Here is a 20945-nt window from a genome sequence, read left to right on the forward strand (position 1 = left end):
AGTGCGGCACAGTGAGGATCATCCCTGCCCCTCCCCTTCACCCACCCCAGGCAAAAATATAAAGGGGAAGCTAGGCACAGAGGTGCCTTGAGCCCCTTCTCCTTAAAGACAGAGTGGCCATGGACTTGGATGTGGGCACAGATGAACACGTCTGTACATGCATGTTGTTGTTGCTGGGTGCCGTGGAGTCAGTTTCAACTCATTGTGACCCTATGTGACAGAGTAGAACTGTCCCATAGGGTTTTCTTGGCTGTAATCTTTACGGGAGCAGATCACCAGGTCTTTCTCCCACAGAGCCACTGGGTGGGTTCGAACTGCCACCCTTTCAGTTAGCAGCTAAGCACTTAATATATTTTCCTTCCCAAATTTGGGGTGGGTTTTGGACCTGGGTTTGGTCCTCCCGCCAACCCTTGCCTATGATCCCTAGAGGGTCCCGACTCCCCACTCCCCTCTGCCTTGTAGGTTGCTGAAGGACGGCCTCAAGGACTCCCAGTTCAGCATCCGCTACCAGTATCTGCTGGCGGCCCTGTTGTGCTGCTGTGGCAAGGGGCTGAGAGAGGAGTTTAACCGCCAGTGCTGGCTCGTCAACACCCTGGCCAAGCTGGCCCAGCAGGTCCGGGAGGCCACCCCGTCTACACGGCAGGTGAGTGGGGTAAAGCTACCTCTGCCCATTTCCAACCCCGAGCTTCTGCAGCCTCTCAGGGCTGGAAGGAAGTAGCTCTTTCTCTAAACTACGAGCCACAAACTGACAGCCTGCACCCTGGATACAGCCTGTGAGTGTATTTCGTTTGGCTAGTAAAGTATTAAAGTTTTTATTTAACTGTTTGCTGTAAAGGCTGAGCACAGTTGTATAAGTTGTTCACTGCACAAGAGTCCCCAGCCAGAGTGGGGCAAGTGAGGGCTGAAATCCAGCCATACTTTGTTCTCTAGACTGTGAGCCACGGCTCAGGACTGCAGCCACCCAAAGACAGCACCTTTATCTATTTGCACAGAGGTGGTTTCTTGGGCCAGCAGTGTTCCCGGTTGCCAACATTTAAAAATTGTGAGATTCCATAATAAAGTTTAGCTTGTTGGCTTCCCTGGCAACAGCCTGAGTAGCAGCTCCCCTTGAGATGTAGCCTGCCTGAGTTCATGGCAGCCTGCTTCATGCTGTTCTGTCACCTGTGGGACCTCAAAAGGTCCTTGGGCCTGCTTCCCCTGCACTGTCCCAGGCTGGGGCATGAGTCGGGTAGTTTTCCTTCTTAAGGGCCTCTGGAAGTTAGCCCACCTCCTCAGGTGGTGGTCTTCCTGCCAGCCACCACCAGGCATCTGCTCCTGGGGGAGGCCTGGTTGTGAGCGGAGCTGATGGCCCCTCACCTCAGCCCCGCTCCCCGTCTCCCCCCACCAGGGGATCCTCCGCACGGGCCTGGAGGAGGTGAAGCAGTTCTTTGCTCTCAACGGTTCATGCCGTCTGCCGCTCAGCCCCAGTCTGCTGGTCAGGGGCGTCGTGCCCAGGGTGAGTGACCGGTGGGCCTGTGGCTCTCAGAGTGCAGAGGGGTCTGCAGAGCGTGGTCGTCCCTGACCCGCCTAGTTATTGAGAGGTACGAGGAAGAAAGGCGTGTTCGTGGCCTTCTCCTACCCCTGGATGCGTGGACTTTGCCCAACAGCTGTGTGGGGTGGAGGACTTGGATTGGAGATGCAGTCAGGGATGGTGATGGTGATGGCAGCTGTCATCTCTCATTTATGGAGCACTGTCTCTGTGTCTGGCACAGTCTCAGTGCTTTATCCCCGCAGCTCCATGTAGTCGGTATCATTGTGAGGCCATTTCACCAAGCAATAAACTGAAGCCTAGGGAGGGTGTGTGACACACATAAGTCACCAACATTAAGTTGTGTGCAGAATGCCCTGGAGGGATGAGAGATCAGGGGCCGGGGTTGAGGTCGTAACAAACTGAACCCGGATGTCGGGTGCCTGAGAAACCTGGAGGAAGCAGTGAGCAGGTCTTGGCTGACCAGCAGCAGGAAGGCAGGTGGCATCTGGTCCAAGGTGGGGAGAGGTCGTTTTCCCCCCCTCACCCTCATCGCTGCCCTCTTTGCCATGGCAGGACTGTTGCTACTTCAACTCCAATGCCGTCCCCCTCAAGCTCTCCTTCCAGAACATGGACCCGCTGGGTGAGAACATACGTGTCATCTTCAAGGTGAGAGTCCTTCGCTCAGGACAGGGGGACCAAGGTGGGCGAGAAAAGGGTAGGAAGGAGCATGGGGGGTGGCAGGAGCAGCCCTGGGCTGTTCTCTTCCCACTATTCCATGCTGCCTCTCTGGTCTGTGAAAGACTATCAGGTGAAAAAGGAAATAGTCTAATTCTGAGCGGCCCTGAGGGCTAGGGACAGTAACTGACAGCCCAGTCTGTGGAAGCCCTTTCTAGGAGGTGGAGCTGTCCAACAGTGGAATAGGTAAGATGGTGATCTGCTTGTTCCTGGGAGTATTCAAGCAGAGGCTGAATGACCATGTGGCAGGGATGTTAAAGAGGAAATTAATACATCAGGTATAGGTTGGTCTTGATAAACCGTAAGCTCCCTTCTGACTCCAGTATATCCACAATTCTGAGAAGTAAGTGATAGTCTCAGAGCATATAATCTGGTGGAGAAGACAAAATGATTTAGTAACTTAAACTATGTATTTGCTGTGTGTAAGTTCCAAATCCGGGGGGACGGGGTGGGAGTGGGGGAGCTGATCGTCAGGGAGGGCTGCATGAGGAAGAGGATCTGTTAAAAAAAATCTGCTGCTGTTGAGTCGATTCTGACTCTAAGTGTGACCCTATTGGGTGGGACAGAACCGCCCTATAGGGTTTCCAAGGCTGTAGTCTTTATGGAAGCTGACTGCCACATCTTTCTCCTGTGGAGCAGCTGGTGGGTTTGAACTGCTGACCTCTTGGTTAGCAGCTGAGTGAATCCAATTCAGGTGGGAGGGTAGAGTGGAGGGGAGGGTGGGACACCTCCTGGGCACAGTGTGAAGGCTGTTGAACCATTGTTGCTCCTTTGAGCCTGTGTGAGCTGAGTGAGCAGCTCAGAGGTGTGAGGTGGGAAGACAGGGTTGTCCCTCCTTGTCACTGTCATTTGGGCCCAGCGGGCCCACCTGGGAGCTGGGGGGGCGGGGAGGTGGTGGAGACAGGCTCTGGCGCATACAGCTCTGAGGCCTCACTCTTCCTCCATCCAGTGTGGGGATGACCTTCGCCAAGACATGCTAACCCTGCAGATGATTCGCATCATGAGCAAGATCTGGGTCCAGGAGGGGCTGGACATGCGCATGGTTATATTCCGCTGCTTCTCCACCGGCCGGGGCAGAGGTCAGCTGGGAGAAGGGGGGTGAAGAGGTGGGTGGTAGGGAGGGCGCCCCTTTGCTTACTGCCCTCTGCCTGTTCCCCAAGATGAACTCTAAATGTCTCTGGGAAGATGAAAAGGAGATTGTTTCATTAATGGCTGTGAAATGGCAGAAAAAAAAAAGGAAGGGAGAGATTTAGAAGATAAAACAGACTTGGAGACATGAAAGCCAAACGTATTATATAGGCTTTGCTTGGCTCCTGATTCAAACTAACTTTAAAAAGGCGTTTTTGAGACAACTGGGGACATTTGAATGTGGATTGGGTATTAGATCATTTTCAGGAATGCGTGCGAACTTTTTCGATATGACGATGACATGGTGGTATGTCCGTGTTACTTATATACTTAAAGTATTTATGAGTGAAATAACATGTCTGGAATTTGCTTTAAAATACTCCAGCCAGGAGAAGGGGAAAAAAAAAAAAAAAAAAAGCAGGGTTGGGCGAATGAACTAGATGAAACAAAATTAGCAAACTGTTGATAACTTTGGAAGGTGGGTAATGCTACATGTGAATTCATGATACAGTTTTCTCTGTTCTTACATATATTTGAAATTTTCCATTATAAAATTTGAGAATATAAAAGGAGCAGTAGTTATGAACTGGGAAACCAGCAAGCCACAGGATGGAATATGAGACTTGGGAATGCCCTTCCTTTCCACCGTTATCCTTTCCCCCGTTTCGTGCCCCTATTATCAGGCTTAGTCCACCTGCCCTCCAGCTTGATTCATAGCGGAGCTTCCTGCAGAGCCTCGCAGTCCACTCCCCACGGTCCCCTTCACTCTGCTCTGGAGGGTGATCCTGATTCCTCCTCTCTCAGGGATGGTAGAGATGATCCCCAACGCCGAGACCCTGCGCAAGATCCAGGTGGAGCACGGGGTGACGGGCTCCTTCAAGGACCGGCCCCTGGCCGACTGGCTGCAGAAGCACAACCCTGGGGACGAGTATGAGAAGGTAGGCCCGGGGGCTGGGGTACGCGTGCCTGACTGGCGCTTGGCTGTCGACGTGCTTTCCTGGTTGCTGTAACATATACCACAAGTGGGTGGACTTTAAAAACAGAAATTGATTTTCTCCTGGTTAGGAGGCTAGAAGTCCATGCTCAGGGTACGGGATGTAGGGGAGAGCTCTCTCTGTAGGCTCTCGGGGAAGGTCCTCGTGGCCTTCAGCCTCTGTGGCCCCAGAATTCCTCAGTTTCTTGACAGTCTTCACATTGCATCTGTGTTTGTTTTTGCTTCCTTCTGTGTCTAACCTGCTCTTTTTACATCTCAAAAGTGATTAGGGTCAGGACGCACCCTGCATTGATATGGCCTCATTAACAAAAAATTGAGTTTCCCTGGCAGATCCAGTTTTGTTGTTAACTTTGTTTTTGTTGAGGATTTGTGGCTTAGGACACCTCATGTGTTACAGAGTTGAACTGCTCCATAGGGTTTTCTTGGCTGTGGTCTTTACAGAAGCAGATCCATAGGCCCGTTTCTTCCTCCGTGATGCTGCGTGAGTTCCAACTGGGCCAACCTTTTGGTTACCAGCCGAGTTTGTGCCACCCAGGGACCTTCCTGGTAGAGAGAGTTTTGAAGGAGGGGGGCCAGCTTTTCAGAACCCTCCTAGTCATGCATCCATTCAATTCCTGCTGGGCTCTCAGAGGCTCAGTGGTACGTATAGAATAAGAGTTTGTTGGGAGAGACGTTGGAGGTCATTTTAGTCCAATCCCTCTTTTCGTAGATGTGAACTAAGATTCACTTAGTTGCTCCTCATGGAGCTGGTTTGTGGCCAGGCTGTAACTCGAAGCTAGGACTGGGGTTCAGTATGAGACAGAGATGATAGAAAGGAGGCTGGCTTGTTCCTCAGGTGGGACTTTACTAGGTGATAGGACTTTGTGGCCTGCTATTGTCCAGGGCTGGTCCACAGCTTCACGGGGCTAGTCCCTGGGATAATTAGATGTAGGGGAGGAGGGAACAAATCACAGTAACCAAACCTATAAGAGAATGACTATAAGCCAGAATGCTGATTTATATAAATTTAACTTCCAAGGGGATCCAAATACTAATTTTATATTAATCAATGCATTTTATCCCTGAGGAAAAACCTACATGGGAAGCCAAATTATAATCAGAATGTTGTTTAGTGAACATGTAATTAAACAAACCAAACCCATTATTGTCGAGTCAGTTCTGACTCCTAGTGATCCTATAGGACAGGGTAGAACTGCCCCATAGGGTTTCCAAGGAGCAGCCAGTGGATTTCAACTGCCAACCTTTTGCTTAGCAGCTGAGCTTTTAACCACTGCACCACCAGGGCTCCGGACATGTAATTAGATGACCTTAAATGGTCTTAAATGTTTGCATTCCCCAGGGTTTAATTCCTAGCCTGCTGTGCGCTCTTTGCATTCTTCTTGTGTCAGCTCATCCTCTCTCATTACTGTAACAACCATCTGTAGGCTGATGACTTCCAAAGCTATTCCTCTAGCTCTCTTCCCTCCTTTCAGCTTTATACTCTTAGCCACCTGCTTGTCGCACTTGTCCACTCGTGTTTCACCAATGCCTCCAACTCAGTATGGGCAAAACCAAATTTTCTGTCTCTCCTTCGCCTCTTGAAACCTGCTTTTTGTGTGTTTCCTATCATTAAATGGCATGATGCTCTCCATTCAGTCACCCAAACCATAGACACGTGAGTTTTCATGATGCTTTCTCCTGCCTCACCCCCTGCCGAGTCATGCCCGGTTGATTCTTCTTCCCTAATATCACCCAACTCTGACCTCTTCCTTCTATTTCCTTACCGACGCTTTAGTTCAGCTATTCGCTGTCTACTGTACCACTGGAATGACCTCTCCTCCTTCCACTGCATCCTCTGCTTGGTTTCCTGAGTTGTTTTTTTTTTATAAAGTGCAAACCTGCCCATGTCACTCCTTTGCTCTAAGTTCTTCAGTAGCTCCCTATGTCCTAAAGATAAGTCCAGCCTCCTTAGCATTGCATGCACAGCCTTTTATAATCCAGCCTTGTCTACCCCTGCAGTCTTATCCACTGCGCTTTCCCATCTTATGCTGACTTGTGCTCTGGCTCGGAGGGTTGCTTGCATTTCCCTCGATGCTCCTAGACAATGGTATTCCCTTTGCCTGGAACGCCATTTCTCCCTTCCCCATCCCTTGAAACCTACCCCCTTCTTTAATACCCCAGGGCAGAGTTAGTGTCTCTGTGTGTGTTCTTATTACTTACATCCATCACATTTATTATGACGCTTGTTACGTTGGTAGGAAGTAATCATAATTCTAATACCTAGCACAGTGCTGCTGCATGATGGTTGTTTAATGCCTGAAAAATATATGGAAGATAAATAATACATGGAGGCGACGGGGAAGAATTGCTATTACTTCTCTCCAAGAGTAGAGGGGCTTTTTGTGGAGGTGGGTTATATTGGCATACTCAGGCATAAAGAAAACCACCCCCCAACAATCTCATCGGGGAAAACACACATAGTATAATAGAAAGAGTTGAGTTAAGATTGTCACATTACCTGCCTGCTGTAATTTTTGGGCAAATCAGTTAACTTCTTTGAGTCTCAGTTCCCTCATCTATAAGGTGAGGGGACTGAACAATTGCTAAGGCCCTGCCAACTCTTAACAGTCTACAGATGTTTAATGGTGGTCTCGGAAAGATAGCTTCTTCCACTGGCAAAATGCTGCTAGTTCCCTGTGGTGACTTCCAGGAGAAAAGAACTAGAGACGTTTTTCTCTTGTCCAGCTACTCATCAGAGAGGTTCTCCTGCATCCTGCAAGTGAAGCCCCTAAATCAGGAGAGCGTCCCTTTATATGATGAGACTTCTTGTCAGTAGGAAGCTAACACCTGGCATAATTTAGTGAGGTGATAAGCACCGAGTCATTTTCCCACAGGCATACAGCTATTTTAGGAGCCAAGATAGGATGGATTTAAGGAAGAAGGAATATCTGAGAAAGGAAAACAATCTGATGGAGGTGAGGTCAGGAATGGGAGTTGGTGGGCTATATTACTTGATGAGCAGTTTCTTTTCATTCATATATGTATTGCCCTTTCATAGAAATCATCTTTGTCTTCCAGAAGGTGAATTCCGTGATATCTTTATAGACTTTCCATTCTTAGTTTCCTGTGGATTGATCATCCAGTTGTAATATGACAAGCAGCAGGGTGGGGGTGGAGGAGGGCTCCTGTGTGCGGCTGGTTTTATAGGTCTTCTGGAGCAGCCAGGAAGCCTGCAGAGGGGCTTATAATCACTTGGGATATAAGACCCCTAAACCATGGGGGATGGGTATAGGTGATAGTTCAGTGGTAGAATTCTCACCCTCCATGCAGGAGACCCAGGTTTGATTCCCAGCCAATACACCTCATGCACAGCCACCACCCATCTGTCAGTGGAGGCTTGCGTGTTGCTATGATGCTGAACAGGTTTCAGCAGAGCTTCCAGACAAAGACAGACTAGGAAGAAAGGCCCGGCAGTGTACTTCCAGAAATCAGCCAGTGAAAGCCCTGTGGATCACAGTGAACTGATCTTCAACTCATCATGAGGATGGTGCAGGACCTGGCAGCATTTTGATCCATTGTGCATGGGGTCACCAAGAGTTGGGATCCACCTCCATGGTGACAAACAAACCCTAGGGGAGTGTAGACTAAGCACTGAGTAGATGGTGGTGGCAGTGGATTTGTAGGGGCTCAGAGAAGGAGCAGAAGTCAGTTTGAGCTGGAAGGGGCTGGGAACAGCGTGGAATTCAAGGAGGGTGCTTGAAGGACGGATGGAAATTTGTGGAGAGAAAGAGGGCAGGTGTTCTACATCTGGGAAGCTTTCTCTCATTCCCAATTTTTTACATTCCTTGTTGGCTGTGGCAGCTATTGCCCTCTGCTATGAGACTTTCTCGAGTTCCTGAGAATTCTAAAAACCTCACAAAGTGCATTGTAGTGCTGATTCCATGTATTTTTACTTCCTGGACAGATGTTAACCAGACTAGATAAGGGGGATCCCTCTCCCCCTACGTTAAACTCAAAAATATCTCTAACACATTTTACCAACTAGAGTTGTCTGATTTTCAAGTGTAAAACACTCCCCAGAAGTGTTAAGCTGCCTCAGCCCTTCTTCGGAGTGAAGTGACTTTAATTAGCAGTTAGCTGTTATCAAGAACTCTGGGAATGGGAGTTTTATCTGGGGCAAGGGGAAGGGTGGGAGAATTCTGCGCAGGGTCAGTAAATGTTTGTTGAAAGAATTAGTAAATGAGCCATGCCTACTTCTCAGGGTAGTTGTGATGAAAAGTGATATCAATGAATGCACTTTAAAAAAAAAAAAATTTTGTGTTTTCACTGAAAGTTTACACAGCAAGTTAAGTTCCCATTTAACAATTTATACACAGTTTGTTCAGTGACATTGGTTACATTTTACACAGTGTGCAACTTTCTCATTATTTCTATTCTAGTTGTTCCATTTCCAGAAATCTAATCTTCCTGCCCCCTTGCTTCCTTGTCTTTGCTTTAGAGTAAATGTTGACTGTTTGGTCTCACATAGATGATTTTTTAAACCAGCACAGTACTTATGGGTGATATTGTTTATTTTACGAGCCAGTTTGTTAGTTAGCTAAAAGATAACCTCATGCAGTAGTTTTGTTCAAGGTTTAAAGAGTATCTCAGGGCGATAGTCTTGGTGGGTTCTCCACTCTCAACTGGTCCAGTAAGTCTGGACATTTAAAGAATTTGAGTCCTGTTCCACATTTTGTTCCCATTTTATCAGGATCCATTTACTGTGTTCCTGATCAGAATGGATGGTAGTGGTAGTAAGGCACCATATTTCTTCTGGTCTCAGGGTAGATGAGGTTGTGATTCATGTAGACTGTTAGTCCTGTGGACTGGTTTCTTCTGAGTCTTTGGTTTCTTTCAATCTTTTTTACTACAGATGCATAGAGACCAATAGTTGTATCTTAGATGGCAGCTTGCAAGCTTTTAAGACCCTAGCTGCTACTAATCCAGCTAGGATGTAGAATGTAAATTTTACATACTATATTATGCCAACTGACTGAGTTGTCCCATGAGACTATGGTCCTAAGCCTTCAGAGCCTGTAAACCAATCCCATGAGGTGTTTAATAAGTACCCATGTTTGTGCTCCCTGTGTGCTTTATCGTATATATGAATATATATGGATGCATATACTTACGGATATATACACTTTCATGTAGGTGTATCTAGATATCTCACCTATATACACACATATACACACCTACGCTCTTGGATGCATACATACATACATGTGTCCACACTCCTGTTACTAAGTTGTTGTTGCACAGTTGTGTATGTCCTAGCATTTACCAAAAAGTCCTTTTTTCTTGTGTACTTCTTAGTGATTTCATTTACCTTGGTCAGGCTGTGCGCACTTCACCCACATTTGGTGTTATATTTCCCATCCCCCAAAACAACAAGTGTCTACTATCCAGAGAGTGAAATCCCTGCTCCCCACCTATCCCTGGTAACCACCAGTGAACACTGGTTTCAGTATATATACCTATTCTTATCTTTTTATAATAGTGAGATCATGCAATATTTGTCCTTTTGTGATTGACTTACTTCATTCAGCATAATGTCCTCCAGTTTCATCCACATTATAATATATTTTGAGAACTCATCGTTATTCTTTATGGCTACATAGTCGTCCATTGTACGTATGTACCACATTTGGTTTAGCCATTCATCCATTGACAGGCACTCAGGTTGTTTCCATCTTTTTACTATTGTGAATAATGCTGCAATGAACATAGATGTGCATATGTCTGATTGTGTCTTTAATATTCGATCTCTAAGGTATATGCCTAACAGTGGGATAGCTGGATCATAAGATAGTTCCATTTCTAGTTTTTTGAGAAATCCCATACCATTTTCCATAATGGTTGTACCATTTTACAATCCTCCCAGCAGTGGATAAGGCTTCCAGTCTCTCCACAGCCTCGCCAGCATTTGTGTTTTCTGTTTTTTTTTTTAAGTGCCGTTTTTGCAGGGGTAAGATGGTATCTCATTGTAGTTTTGATTTGCATCTCTCTAATGGCTTATAATCGCAAGCATCTTTTCATGTGTTCTGTTGGCCAATTGAGTGTCCTCTTTGGTGAAGTATCTGTTCATGTCCTTTGCCCATTTTTAAATTGGATTGTTAGTCTTTTTTCGTTGAGTTTTGAAGTTTTCTGTATATTTTATTGAGATTAGACCCTTGTCAGATATGTCGTTCCCAAAGATTTTTTCCCAGTGTGATGGTTCGCTTTTTACTCTTTTGATAGTCTTTTGATGAGCGTAAGTAGTTAATTTTTAGGAGGTTCCAGTTATCTAGTTTGACTTCTCCTGTTCATGGATTAATAGTTGTGTTTGGTAATTTATTTTATTTTTTAAATTGGGTCCCATAGTTTTGTCCCTATGTTTTCTTCCAAGAGCTTTATAGTTTTAGCTTTAACATTTAAATCTTTGGTTCATTTTGAGTTGATTTTTGTGTATGGTGTGAGGTATAGGTCCTGTTTCATTTTTCTGCACGTGGATATCCAATTTTGCCAGTACCATTTGTTAAAGAGACTGTTTCTTGCTGTTTCATCCCCATTGAATGGACTTTGACTCCTCGTCAAAAATCAGTTGCCCAGAGATGGATGCATTCATTTCTGGATTCTTGATGCTATTTCACTGGTCTATGTCCAGTGAAAGTATTTGAAACTATCAAGTCTTATACCAGCATGAGGGATTGCATCAAACATTGTCTAGGAGGAGCAGCACAAGGTTTGGAATCAAAACACAAGCCTGGGTTCAAATCCCAGCTCACAGATTGGCTGGCTGTGTGCCCTGGGCAAATTACTTAATCTCTCTGAGCTTCAGTTTCTTCATCTGTAAAATTGGGAGAGTAGATTTAGCTGACAAGAGTCAAATACCTACTGCAGTACGCTAGCACGTGTAAGTTACCATTTGTGAATGTTACTCAGGCTTAAAGAGAAATAAAGTTCTGATACATACTGCAACGTGGATGAACCTTGAAAACATTATGCCGAGTGAAATAAGTTAGTCACAAAAGGGCACTTATATGAGCTATCTAGAATAGACATGTGTATAGAGACCAAAGTTTATTAGTGGTTACTAGGGATGGGAGGGAGGGAGAAGGAAAGGAGGACTCACTGCCTAGGGGACACTGAGCTTCTGTTAAGGGTGATGGTACAATTTTGGAATGAATAAGGGTGATGGTTGAATAACATGAACATAATTAATGCCACTGAACAGTGCATGTGAAAATTGTTGAAATGCCACATTTTGCTGTGTATATATTTATCACAATACAAAAAGTTATACCATTTGTCAAATGACTACTATTATTACTTTCATCTTGCACAGTCTCGGTGCTTGAGTTAAGATCCTCAGGACCAGTTGGGAATGCTGTGCACTTCAGTCTTCCCATCTAGTACTCTCCTCAGTCTGGGCCAGTCAAGTCAGTGCCCCCAGATTAATCCACTCTTTTCAACCAGTCTCCATAGGAGAAAGGACAAAGGAGAAGAAATTCAGAAAGGGTGGTGGAGGTAGACATAATATATGCCTTCCATCTCCTTATACTGCATAAGATATGGTAGACGTTCCTACATGTGTGAGTGTGTATGTTAGTGTGTGATGAGGGCTGGACAGGCTGATGCAAGGTGCTTTTGGAGCTCACAGGAGAGGGAGGCTGAACTCAGCCTGGCTGTGCCTCCTGGAGCCCCTCCAGGTGAGCATTGTGTCCTCTCCTTCCATCTGCCTTCACTCCTCCCAGGCTGTGGAGAACTTCATCTACTCCTGCGCAGGCTGCTGCGTGGCCACTTATGTCTTGGGCATCTGTGACCGACACAATGACAACATTATGCTGAAGACCACTGGCCACATGTTCCACATAGATTTTGGCCGCTTCTTGGGCCATGCCCAGATGTTTGGCAACATCAAGCGGTAAGTGGTCTCCAGAATCCAGGATATGTGGGTACAGTGTATAGGTCAGGGAGGTCAACAGAAATGGTTCAGAGCTGGAAAACAGCCCACGATAAGTGGGCCTCTGAGCGTGGACTCTGAGCTGACCAGCTTTGGATAAGTGGCCAAGTCTTTATAGGGCCATGCAGAAGAAGATGGGGACCAACTGTTCTCCCTCCCTCCTGAGGCTGAGCAAACGAAAATGAGCCCAAACTTCAGCAAAAGAGAACATGATTAGATAGTCAGGAAAAAATATTGATTGCTCACAGACAGGGAACCAGAGAAAGATGTGGAATAGCTGTTACTGGTGGCAGTGACATCACTAGGGTTGGTGTCACCCAGTGCTGTAACTCATGATGTCACCCCCCCGTGCTAATTACCACAATATCATAGCTAAAACACCAGAAATTCTGACAAAATCAGCGACTATAGAGACAGTGGCAGCAATGAGAACAACAGCGCACGCTTGCAGCGCATGCAGACGAAACCACGTGATTTGAAGCATCATTGTAATTGGGTAATAATGACAGCTCTGACTGGAGTGCATTAGAAGGTTTAAAAAGTAAATTAGCGTAGAGTTTTAGGCTTGTGGGTATACTGATACATGTAAGCTGGGCTTACAAAAAAATTTTTTGTTGTTTTTACTAACTACAGGGATATTTTTATAAAACATAATAAATTTCTGTTGAAACAATGCACAAAAATTTTATCGACAGACATTTTGACATCACCCCCTCTGACAGTATCACCCAGTGCGGTCCACACCCCCCACACCCTCCTAGTGATGTCACTGACTTGTGATCTTTTAAGATTAAGGTAGGGGAAGGAGAAAAAAGTTAGAGAGAGCCCCATCTATCCGGGCTCATATGAGGGATGAGGGACGCCATCCCCTGATGCAGTCCACAAGGGAGCCTTCCTCCTCCATGTTGACCTTCTATCTATATGTTCCCCTTGGCCCAGGGACCGTGCCCCCTTTGTCTTCACCTCGGACATGGCGTATGTCATCAACGGGGGTGACAAACCTTCCAGCCGCTTCCATGACTTTGTTGACCTTTGCTGCCAAGCCTACAACCTCATCCGCAAGCACACCCACCTCTTCCTCAACCTTCTGGGCCTGGTGAGGAGCTCCATCCTTGGCTGAACCCCTCCTTCTTACCATCTGGCACCATCTGTAAGACTCCCCTGTCTTGCTTCAAAGGATTTCTGGAGGTCCACTTCTCTAAGCCCCAACTGAGCACCTGCCTGCCCCAGATAAAGGCAGGAACCTAGGGTACCTGGGGACAGTAGTCTCTGTGCAAGTGTCGGACTCCCTTCTCCAGCCCCCAACCCCTATGACCCTCTAGCCACTGCCCACAGGATCTGCCTCCTGCCACCCTCTAGAAGGGTCAGGGAGCTTAGCTATAGAAAATCTTGCCTTATGGTGGGGAAGAAGCAAGGATTCCTTGTTATTACAGATACTATTTCTTCTTCTTTCCTCACCTTCTAGATGTTGTCCTGTGGGATCCCTGAGCTCTCAGACCTGGAGGACCTCAAGTATGTGTATGATGCCTTGAGGCCTCAGGACACAGAGGCCAATGCCACGACCTACTTCACAAGGTAATACCCTGTACAAAACGGAGCACTGCCCACCCCGAGTAATTTCCAGGCTGCCTGACTGGTAGAACAGGACTAGGGAATGGGAAAGGCTAAGATGGCAGCCTAAAGCTGACAGCATGGCTCTGTTGTCCCACCTTTGCTTCTGGCTTAGGTAAATCACTTTGCTCCTCTCTGCCTCAGTTTCCCATGTACATTTTAGTGCTAACTTTTGTATATAGAGGCATTGCAGTCTGCCTTTTACTTCCACTCTTACCAGATCCCAGCCGAAGACTGTGTCTAAGGGACAAGGTATAATATGGACTTTGTAACAGTTTTTAGCTCTCTGGGATCAGGCCCACCACCCTTGTAAAAACATGGAAGCCCATGGTTTGATTTTTCCATATTTGACAGTTTTTAGGAACTAAAACTTTTAGTCTGAAGACGAGGGATGTTTCTGTGTATTAATGCCTGTAATTTTGTCCATGTAGATTATGTCTCCATTTTATTATGCACTCTTTTTGGAGCTTAGTGAACTAAATTTTCTCTGTTGGGTCTAACATAGAACCTCTCCTTTTGTTTGTCTTGTTTTTGTTACTTTTATGTTTTGTTTTACAAGCTGATTATGTTGTTGGTGTGTGCCATTGAGTTGATTCCAACTCATAGAACTCCCTTTTGAATTGAAATATGTATATTAATAAGTCCTTGGTGAAATTCCATTGTACTGAACAAACTTGGAATTCAGTTTAAGAACAATATTTAGACATTTACATGGTCACCACACAGTGGGTTCCCTAATTCCTTCCTACCATGGGCCGCAAGGAGAGATAAGACCCCAGGATTCACACAGGTAAATCGCATATAGATAATTGCGTGCCAGTCATGCCCTCTATGAGGATATTTCATAATGAAAAGGATTTGATCTGTGGTAGCTGCATCAAGGCACTGGGAACTTGGGTCCGTGGCTACATCCTGTTCATCCCATCCTCTTGAACCAACAGGTTGATTGAGTCCAGTCTGGGCAGTGTAGCCACAAAGCTCAATTTCTTCATCCATAACCTGGCTCAGATGAAGTTCACGGGCTCAGATGACCGGCTGACTCTTTCCTTTGCCCCCCGGACACACACCCTCAAGAGCTCGGGCCGCATCACTGATGTTTTTCTCTGCCGCCATGAGAAGGTCTTCCACCCCAGCAAGGGCTATGTGAGCGTCTTCTCCAATCCTACTCCGTCATGCTCCCTACTGACCCCAGCTTATTGGAGTTCTGACTATTCTTCACACCCCATGCAGTGGGCACTGGAGTTGTCTGAGCATCCTCCCTGGAAGTGCTCCCAGACTACTTCCCTGTCACTTGCTCAGGTGGCCTACCTAGAATCGGGGCTGAATTGGATGGTGATTCCCTCTGAACATGTACAGGAAAACTTGGCTTTCAGATTCCTGTTGTAGAAACCATTCATCTCCATTGGAGGCACTCTTGTCTTCTTCCCTAGAAAATGAACCCTTCACACACACACTGTTCCCTAATCTGCTCCCTTCCTTGGGTGCAGAGGGGTGGGCAGTTATACCCTAAATCTGGGCCTTTGTAGATATACATGGTAAAGGTGATGCGAGAGAATGTTCACGAGGCCGCTTACATCCAGCGGACGTTTGAGGAGTTCCAGGAATTACACAATAAGCTGCGGCTGCTCTTCCCTTCTTCCCTCTTGCCCAGGTAGCACGCCTTTACTCTGCACAGAGGAGTGCTGGGGAGGGAGATGGGATGGGGGTGGGCAGGACTGCATGGGGGTGCCAATCCCTCTTTCAAAGCTCTAGCTGCTTTACTGGGCCTGGTAATGAGTTTGGTGAGAAGTGCTCCCCTTGCTGGCCAAGATCTCCTGATACCCTCAAGAGGTCTTACTAAGCCCATTGCCCACTGAGTCGATAATGACTCATAGTGACCCTGTAGGACAAAGTAAAACTGCCCTATAGGGCTTCCAAGGCTGTAATCTTTAAGGAAGCAGACTGCTACATCTTTCTCCCGCGGAGCAACTAGTGGGTTCCAGCCGCTGACCTTTCGGTTAGCAGCCAAGTGCCTAAACACTGGGCAACCAGGCCTCCTTAGAGGTCTTACTACAGCCTTGAAAATAAGCTTGGGCCCACCTGCCAGAAGGAAAGCAAACTAGTCCAAAGGCAGGGGGATTGACTGAATGTGACTCTGTTTCAAAGTTTCTAATTGTTTAAAGAGTAAAACTATTTTTCAAATGAATTTTTACATTGGTTGGAGACAATCTGATTGAAAAATTAAGGAGCTGTGAAGCCCCCGAGGCACTCCCAGGGAGCCACAGGACTCTGTGGAACAGTTTGGTTTTCTTGTCTGGTGTGAGATGCTGAGCACGTGTGTCATTGGCACAGTCTTGGGGAGCTGGGGCCGGGGGAATGGAGAGGTGGGGTAGCGGTCTCCGGGAAGGGAGGCCATTGGAAAATGTGGGTCAGGTGACTGAAACAGCAAATGACATTTGAAAAAAGCTTGTTGTCTCCTAATTTTCTTTCCCCATCTTTCCCCTCCTGCATCACCACTGCCCACCTCGCCACCCAGCTTCCCTAGTCGCTTTGTGATTGGCCGCTCCTGGGGAGAGGCTGTGGCTGAGCGACGGAGGGAGGAGTTAAATGGCTACATCTGGCACTTGATCCACGCAGTCCCTGAGGTGGCCGAGGTGGGTCCACTCTCCTCCTTTCTGGCTGTCCTGGTCACTGATGTGGAGGATGCGGGGAGTGGAAGGGTCCCAGCCTGCTGGGAATCAGGGAAGGGGGACTGGCTCTTCCGTTTTTGGTGGTGAAATGGCCAGTGCTCTGAACTCTGAGTGGAAGATGAAGAGAAGGGGTAGGTCAGTGGTTCCAGCCTCACAGAGATCCTGAGCACTGTGCTAGTTATCTAGTGTTGCTGTAACAGAAATACCACAGATGCGGGCTGTAGCACACAGAAATTTATTTTCTCACAGTGTAGGAGGCTAGAAGTCCAAATTCAGGGCATGGCTGTGGGGGGTAGGCCTTCCTTGTCGGTAGCCCCAGGATTTCCTTAGCGTTCCTTGTAGTTCTTTAGAGTTCCTTGGTGTCTTAGCTATCTAGTGCTGCTGTAACAGAAATACCACAAGTGGGTGGCTTTAACACACAGAAATTTATTTTCTCACAGTTTTTTAGGAGATTAGAAGTCTGAATTCAGGGTGCCGACTCTAGAGAAAGGCTTTCTCTCTCTGTCGGCTCTGGAGGAAGGTCCTTGTCTCTTCTGAGCTTCTCCTGGTCGATCTTCACGTGACTTGACATCTCATGTGGCTTCACATCTCTCTCCCCCCATCTCTGCTTACTCACTTGCTTGTTTAATCTGTTTTATATCTCAAAAGATACTGACTTAAAACACGCCCTACACTAATCCTGACTCATTAACATAAAAAAAAACACAACTCATTCCCAAATGGGATTATAACCACAGGCATAGAGGTTGGGGACATATATTTTGGGGACATAATTCAATTCATAACATGGACACTTCCATGCAGCCAGTCACAAGGAGAGATGCCATCCCAAAGGGATTAGAATGATCAGAACCTGAGGAAAAGGAATTTTAAACAGATTGAGTGTGTGTGTGTATCCACTTAGATATGTTTTAACAAGTGATACTGTAATGGGCATAAAAACAATTTAGTCATCAGGAATCCCATCAGCCTAACTAAATCATCTACCTCTGTTTTCCACGATTCCTTTATATTTGTCCACATGCAAATGTGACTTTTACAGTAGTCCTAAGGAGCCCTGGTGGCGCAATGGTTAAGAGCTTGGCTGCTAACCAGAAGCCTGGCAGTTGGAACCCACCCAGCAGCTTCCTGGGAGAAACGCCTGGAGATTACAGCCTGGAAGACTCTATGGGGCAGTTCTACTCTGTCACACTGGGTCACTGTAAGTCGAAAATCCACTTAATGGCACCTAACAACAACAGTCCTCATAGCTTAAACATAATTTGATGGGTTTTTTTTCTACTTAGCATCTATGGTAAGCATATGCCAGAACTTTAAATATCTGTATTAAATTAGTAGTATAGTAACTTACAATACCATAACTTCCTTTACCATTTGCTTCTTAAAAGACATTGTAAATTAGGCCCATTTTTTCCTAGTATTAATGCTAAAGTGGGTATTTGAACGCATTTAGGTGTTTCGTTTTTCAAATTAGTTAGGAAACGTTCTCAAGAGTGGGATTCATGGTCTGTGTCCAAGCTTGGCTCAAGCTTTTCTCTGTGCTTGATGGCTGTGTGTGTGTGTGTGTGTGTGTCTGTGTGTGTGTCTGTGTGTGTCTGTGTATGCAGTGGGAGAGAACAAACTGCTTGTGACCTGGTGTGACCTAGTTTTATTTGTTCTTTTTTTTTTTCATATCTACAGAAAAGTAGAACAATATAACAAGTGCCCATATATCTTTCACCTTAACAGTTCTGATCATCTATTTTTTATGACGTATTTTAAATTACAGACACCATGACATTCTACCCCTAAATACTCACTGTGCATCTCTAAAACATAAGGATATATTCTCACATCATCACATTGCCATTATTTCACCCAATACATATTCCATATTCGAAGATCCCCTCTTGTCCCTGAGATGTCTTTTCACAGTCGGTTTGTTTGAGCCAGGAGGCAAACAAGAATTGCACATTTGGCTGTTACATTTTATGTCTCTTTTCATCTGGAAGAACCACCCCCCCACCCCACACACATTTTTTAGTGTGCCATTGTCTTATTGAATAATGACCCCGTCTTCTGGTTCATTCCAGTGTGATTTGGTGTATACCTTCTTCCACCCCCTGCCCCGGGACGAGAAGGCTATAGGCGCCAGCCCAGCTCCCAAATCCTCAGGTACAGTGCCTCCTCTGTGACATCCCTGCCAGCCCCAATGAACCACTCCTAAGGGTGACTTCTCCTCCTGCCCCCACCTCTCCACAGATCTTTTTCCTTGTCTCCAGTTCCTTTCCTTACTGGCTAGGGAATCAGGTTTCCCACTCAGGCTGTGGGGTGCATATCTCCTTGGCCAGGTTCCCCAGGGCTTGGATATTCAGTTGGTGATTACACTTTCAAATCGGATAGACCCATCCCGACCCAATGCCACATCATGTTCATGGACTCCTCTTATGCAGATCCCCCAGGGGGTGCCAGGAAGCCCCAGTCCCTGAATAAATTGGACATGAAGCCGGGGGTGGGGGGCGGGGAGCAGGAAGAGTCAGAAGGAAACTAGAAACATCTGCCTGCCCCCAGAGAGGGACATGGCTGACCTCATGAGCTTTCTCACTTTTCTTTGTCCCTACAGATGGCTCATGGGCCCGGCCCATCGGGAAGGTAGGAGGGGAGGTGAAGCTGTCCATCTCCTATAAAAACAATAAACTCTTCATTATGGTGATGCATATTCGGGACTTGGTAAGTGTACGGGCAACCCTCATCTGGCTCTTTTTCTGTCTTTTTCTGGTGCTTTAGTGGCTGCTCAGACCTTCTCTGTCCCCATGTCATGAGAGTAACCAGGCCTGTGATATGACCGAATAGTACAAGACACAGCTTCGTATTAGCTGTGATCTTTGGCAAGTGACCTAGTTACTCTGAGCCTCATTAAAATGAGGATAATGTTAGTACACTACCTCATAGGGTTGTTATGGAGATTAAATGAGATAATGCATGTAAAGCATTTAGAACAGTGCCTAGTATCAGGTATACGATTATTACCGTGGTAATTATAAGGAAGAGGCCCAAGGGACTTTTTTCCTAGAGATAAGGCAGACACATGGCATCATCGAGCATAATCAAGGCAATATATAATTATGAAATTTTTGTTATGGATTCCAAGAACATTGTGAGAGGAAGGGGGAGGGAATTTTTATTGAACACCTACTATGCGCTGTACCCTGGCTAGGCACTTTGCGTAGTTATAGTAGGAGGAGCTTTGGAATCAGACAGACTTGGGTTTCACTCTCACACCATCATCCATTCATTCAACAAATGTTCACTGAGTGCCTACTATGTGCCAGGCAGTGAGACATTAGCTGTGGTTACAGTGGTAAGCAAAACAAAAATCTGTGCCCTCAGGGACCTTACATTCTAGTTGGAAGAGGCAGCCTGACAAATAAATAAGAAAAATACATGGCATGTCAGCTGCTGGCAAGAGCTATGTGGAGAGAGAAAGCAGAGAAGGAATGCTAGAGTGGGATGAGGGAGTGGAGATTTTGTATAAAGTGGTCAGGGAAGTCCTCACTAACGAGGAGATACTGTAGCAAAGACAGAGGTGAGAATCCTCTGACGGAGGATTGTTCCAGGCAGAGGGAGCAGTAAAATCCTAAAGCCCTGAGCCGGGGGCCTGCCTGGGGTAGTGTGGCTGCAGCCAATGGAGCAGAGGGGAGAGCAGTGAGAGATGCCCTCAGAGAGGGCACAGCAGGCCAGAGCTGGCGGGTCCCATGGCAAGGACTTTGGCTTTTCCTCTGAATGAGGTGAGAGCTGTTGGGCGTTTTGAGCGGAAGCGTAACATGATCTGATTTACATTTTAAAAGGATCAGCCTAGGTAAATCACTTACTAGTTGGCTGCCTTGGACAAGCAACTTAATCCCTCTGACTCATTTCTTCATGTCTTAGCGGTTAAGAGGTTAAGCGGGACAGTGGTGGTTCAGTGGTAAAATTCTTACCTTCCATACAGGAGACCTGGGTTCAATTCCCAGCCAACGCACCTCATGCGTAGCAACTTGTCATCTGTCTGTGGAGGCTTGTGTGTTGCTAGGAAGCTGAACAAGCTTCAGTGGAGCTTCTAGACTAAGACAGACTAGGTGATCTACTTTTGAAAATCAGTCCGGGAAAACCCTGTGGATCGAACAACCAGAGCGCAGTGAGAGGGAATGTTGACAGTTGACACACTGTGAAAAATGTACTAATGTCACTAAACACTTTGTGGAGAAATTGTCAAAAGGGAACCTAATTTGCTGTGTAAACTTCCACTGAAAAAACAATAAAATATTATTTAAAAAAAAAAAAAGGAAAGGAGCCGCTGTGGATCAACGGTCTGAC

General features: G+C 46.3%; 1 protein-coding gene across 1 annotated transcript in view; it reads left to right on the forward strand.

Moving 5' to 3' along the window:
• PIK3C2B (phosphatidylinositol-4-phosphate 3-kinase catalytic subunit type 2 beta) overlaps positions 1–20945 on the forward strand; it is a 51593-nt gene that overhangs the window by 25371 nt on the left and 5277 nt on the right. Inside the window, exons 18-30 of the mRNA XM_004375249.2 lie at positions 463–643; positions 1388–1495; positions 2084–2176; positions 3195–3324; positions 4178–4311; positions 12122–12291; positions 13270–13426; positions 13796–13905; positions 14883–15084; positions 15468–15592; positions 16457–16574; positions 18683–18764; positions 19213–19319. Coding sequence (XP_004375306.1) covers positions 463–643; positions 1388–1495; positions 2084–2176; positions 3195–3324; positions 4178–4311; positions 12122–12291; positions 13270–13426; positions 13796–13905; positions 14883–15084; positions 15468–15592; positions 16457–16574; positions 18683–18764; positions 19213–19319 — 1717 coding nt within the window. The remainder of the gene's footprint in view (positions 1–462; positions 644–1387; positions 1496–2083; positions 2177–3194; positions 3325–4177; positions 4312–12121; positions 12292–13269; positions 13427–13795; positions 13906–14882; positions 15085–15467; positions 15593–16456; positions 16575–18682; positions 18765–19212; positions 19320–20945) is intronic.

The sequence above is a fragment of the Trichechus manatus genome, unplaced genomic scaffold, assembly GCF_000243295.1.
Source record: "Trichechus manatus latirostris isolate Lorelei unplaced genomic scaffold, TriManLat1.0 scaffold00035, whole genome shotgun sequence".
In the NCBI taxonomy this organism is placed as follows: Eukaryota; Metazoa; Chordata; class Mammalia; order Sirenia; family Trichechidae; genus Trichechus; species Trichechus manatus.